Raw genomic sequence first — 4,503 nt, forward strand, 5'->3', positions numbered from 1 at the left:
GAGAAAATTTCTCCGAAAGATCTATGGGCCGTTTTGCGTCGACGGTGAATATTGTCGTTGAATGAACTATACAATCTATTCTCGGGTGTCGACATAGTCAGACTGATCGAGAGATTCATGATGTGGACTATTCCGTCTATGTTAGGATGAAGAGGAAACAGAAACTGTCGAACATCTTCATTGTCGATGCCCCAAGTTTCGATGCAGAAGGCATAAAATCATTTACATGACTGAATTACTACCCTTTTGTCATCATCTTTCAGCTTCTCAAAAGCCAATCCTGAAGTCCTCCTTTGTGTTCCCCCTTTAAGCAGGACAGCTTCAAACTGATACTCATACTGACATAGATCATTTTAAATGGAATGTGCAATGCAAGGCTAATAACTGAATTTTCAAAAAACGTTATATGATATCGATTTGAAAACGACTAATCTACTTACTATATACTGGCAACCCTAAAACCACTAACATATGACAAGCGCAACGGCTGTTTCTTCAAATAGCATTGCAATCTATTGACGCCGTTGTTTCTTACCAAAGCGCCTTGCACTCAAGTTTAAAGTCATAGCGTGGTTTTATATTTGTCGGGATCGGGATCGGTGTTGAGAGTTTCTCTCTCTCTCAGTGGTAAATTGTGAATTGTGATGGAAAACATTACCACAGGTAGGAACAAAAAAGTACGAAAAGGTACCTAAAATTCTACTTCAAATGATAATAAATCATAAGTATCGAGAAATATTGGCCAATATTTATATCAGTTATTTGCATAAATAACATATGTTATAATTTAAGCGTAAATGTATTCACGAATAATAAAAAAAATTAAATTTTTGTTTTGGTACGTTTATGTCAATTCGTACCTTTTGTGAACAAAAAGTACGCTTGTTACAAAATTAATAATATCGCAACTCTAATTACTCTCTCAAAAGAGAGAAACTCTCAACACCGATCCCGATCCCGACAAATATAAAACCACGCATACAAAAATTCGATTAGTCGAAAGTCGATTTACTTATCCCTAATTTAAAGTGATAAGAATTGATGAGTAAAAACACAGATTTTTCATTACTAGGAAACGAAAAAATACGTGGCGCTCTTATAAAATAAATAATAAGAAAATAATGAAAACACACTGACGGCATACAGTATTAAAAAAGAGAATATGGCATTTTTAGATTATTTGCAGTTGATTGCATTCTTCGGTTCTGTTATATTTACGGTTCTGTTGTTATCGGTAAGTGTTGCACCGACCACCTCCCTTTATATTTACAATTGACCAACAAATGTGCACCCGGTAAACATATTTATTTATTCTGCTCTCCTTTCCAGCTTGCAATTATACAAAAGTCTGTGACAACACCATTGCCTGTGATCAAACGACACAAACAAGAAAAAACCTTTTTGGATCCAAACAAATTGAAGACGATTGAATTCCCTAGCATAGATGATGAACCCAGTGTGGATTTAAGTGTCATTGTACCGGCCTACAATGAGGAGGAGCGAAGTAAGTATATTTGTGGGGGAGTATTAATGGCTCTACGAAAGTCTTTCACATGTTGCGATGACATTCGATTGTAATAATGCGGGTGGATAGAATTTGAACAGACGTGTTTACCTACATTCCGTGACTATGGTGCAATTTTACTAATAAATACACAATTCATGCACATCCTCTACTAGAACTTTTCTCCTTTACGTCACTGCTGGTATGCAATTGGGTATGAAGGAATTTATCATCAGTGGAACCAAACTCATAGATTTCATAATCTTTGTCAATCCCATTTAATTTTTCCTTTTTTATTTCCAGTGCCTTCTATGTTGGACGAATGTCTGGAGTATTTGGAAAATAAATCCAAGTCTGGCAATTTCACCTATGAGGTGATTGTAGTCAGTGATGGTAGTTCTGATGGCACGGTGGCACTTGCATTGAAGTACTCGAAACGATACACCGCCGATAAGGTTCGTGTATTGGAGCTGATTGAAAATCGTGGAAAAGGTGGTGCTGTACGATTGGTAAGTAAATACAACAGAAATTATTTGGTAATATTTTTATTATTATTCGTAGGAGTAAAGAGTTATTATCAGCCAACAAAGAAAGGATGAAAGTTCCTTCTCTAATTCAAAAAAAAAAGGAAATAAACTGTGTTAGGGGATACAAAACATTTTTTAACCACACTTAAAATTATACTGCTGAGAATGCTGTTGGAAAGTATGACCTATACAGACAATTTTTTCATGAGATATTGTTGTTTCTGTAGTAAACCTGTTGTTCTTATACAAAGAGTTTAGGCGACAGTCGTTGGTTGAGTTGGACTCATATCGGATCCGAAGATACAATGCCGTGGAAACAATATTGAAATTAGGGGATATGTTTATATGGAGGCTGGTAGACCCTATCTAGCAATGGACCAACATAGATTACTTTTTGTTGTTGTTGTAGGAGCCTTATTGCTTTTAACATGTCCATACTTTTTGTAGCGGGATTTGCCGTCCCTTAAAAATGCAATGTACCAAATTATCGCCAATTCCTTTGAAAATTCGATAATATCGATAATTGGGAGGTTTGGGAGCTACATTTAAACATGATGCAATTTTACGCGATTTTCACTCTGCGCCAAATCCTTGAAAAACCCCACGAAAACACATCGACACATTCCACCTCTTCGTCGACTATAAAGCCGCATTCGACAACCCTATCCGTTCAGAGGTGTTTAAAGCCATGTCTGCGTTCGGCATTCCTGTAAAATTAATACAGCCATGCCGCATAACTTTAACTGGCACAAGGTCAGCAGTTAAAGTCTGAAAGGTCCTATCGGAGCTCTTTAATACCGAACGAGGATTCAGGCAAGGTTATGATATTTTTAAAATCATGCTTGAAAGGTCACACGAGAGTCAAAGATGAACAGAAATGACACTCTGTACTGAACAGCATATGTTACTCGCCCCTACGCTGATGACATCGACATAATGGGTCGAACATTGCGAGCGATAACAAGCACCTTTAAACAAATTGAAAAGGAGCCTGCCAAAGTGGGTCTGGCAGTAAATGGCGAGAAGGTATTAACGTGTAAGACGTCCAGTACACTCGGGCCAATTGTGGAACTTGAGAACTACAGCTTCGAGGTAGTAAACGATTTTATATATCTCGGTACCCGTGCTGGTATATGGATCTTAAACATGGGTACTTTCGCAAGGTCTTTCAAATTAGAAGAGTTGCCTGCCTGGCAGGTCCAAATATTCTTTTACTGCGTATCACTGCCATTTGCAAACCTAAATTGCCCTAATGCTGGGTTGACCCATTTTGAGGTTATCAATTCCTTCATTAATAGAGCAGAACCGCCCGATAGAAAAAATATTAAGAATTGTATGAACTGGGAAACTTCATCCATTTTGAGCATTACAGATCTGTAAGATCCGCGATGTAGTATAGTACTTCCTAGGCGACATGTTCGGTATGAATACTAATCAGACCTGTCTGATAGATATTTTAATATATACGTTCACCTTATAAGTACTCTCTCTAGATTATGAAGATCTTTCCTGATGTACTTGGGCGGGGGAATAATGGCGATAAGGGTATGACAATTTCGAATTTCAAATCTCCATCGACTCTGCGGCAGCTTCATGTCAGCGTTCTATGTGGTGATCATTGTGGCTGTGGATTTGGATTTCATATTCAAAAACGATGACCTAAAAATGGATTTCACACGATTTCCAAGAAGTTCTAATATTTAAACTACATAGGATGTGAAGCTTTTCAGAAAAAGCTTAACTGTCGGACTTCAATACCCGAGACAACGCAAATTGTTAACAAATTGACTTGACATCTGCTTGGGGCTCGCCTGATGCGGATACAAAAAATATTATATTCCCTTCATGCTATCCAAAAAAGCCAAATGATAGTCTAGACTTTCTTGCCGATATAGTAAATTGAAAGAAAACTGTATAGCGTTCGAAAAAATTGTGGGACAAAAACCGAACTTGGAGACCGTACATTCTTCCTTTGGATAAATCCTCTTCTGTCGATTCAAACCATTTAAAGTTTTCAAAAGTTTCGATAAAAGTTAATTACAAAATTCTTGTACAAAAACAAATGATCTATATTTTGGTGCTTATCATATCATTGTGGTTTAACATATTGTGATAACGATTTCTTGGAAAACATGTTTGTAATTAATAGTTCGATAATTTAGGTCACACATTTTTATGGGAAATTGAATAATATCTTAAATGGTTAGTGTTCACAAAGGGACTGTCAAAAATGAATGAAGAGGAATAACCGAGAGGTGAATTGCAGAAAAAGCTACTCAATTTTTGAAATATCTCACATATTAAATATATAACTTCTAAGAAATATCGAAAAGTTCATGGTCATTGTTGTAATTGCTGCTTTATTGTTCTTCATCAGAATAATTGATACTCTGACCTCATCTTGGCTAGGTGGTATACAATCTATACCGTCATCTCTTATTGGTTCTGGGTTAACTTCTTCACCGCCCCTAT

At 36.7% G+C, this 4,503-nt stretch overlaps 1 protein-coding gene across 1 annotated transcript; it reads left to right on the forward strand.

Annotated features, from left to right (window-relative positions):
- Nucleotides 1-1,146: 1,146 nt before the first annotated feature.
- On the forward strand, nt 1,147-2,013 carry LOC133336705 (dolichyl-phosphate beta-glucosyltransferase; the record flags this gene model as incomplete). The annotated part of the gene is made up of 3 exons (XM_061544986.1): nt 1,147-1,234; nt 1,330-1,504; nt 1,808-2,013. Coding segments are annotated over exons 1-3 (453 nt in total), but the record flags the coding sequence as incomplete, so codon positions are not given.
- Nucleotides 2,014-4,503: the final 2,490 nt, after the last annotated feature.

The sequence above is a fragment of the Musca vetustissima genome, unplaced genomic scaffold, assembly GCF_032173495.1.
Source record: "Musca vetustissima isolate MV318-11 ecotype Yass unplaced genomic scaffold, APGP_CSIRO_Mvet_v1 utg16456, whole genome shotgun sequence".
Classification (NCBI taxonomy): domain Eukaryota; kingdom Metazoa; phylum Arthropoda; class Insecta; order Diptera; family Muscidae; genus Musca; species Musca vetustissima.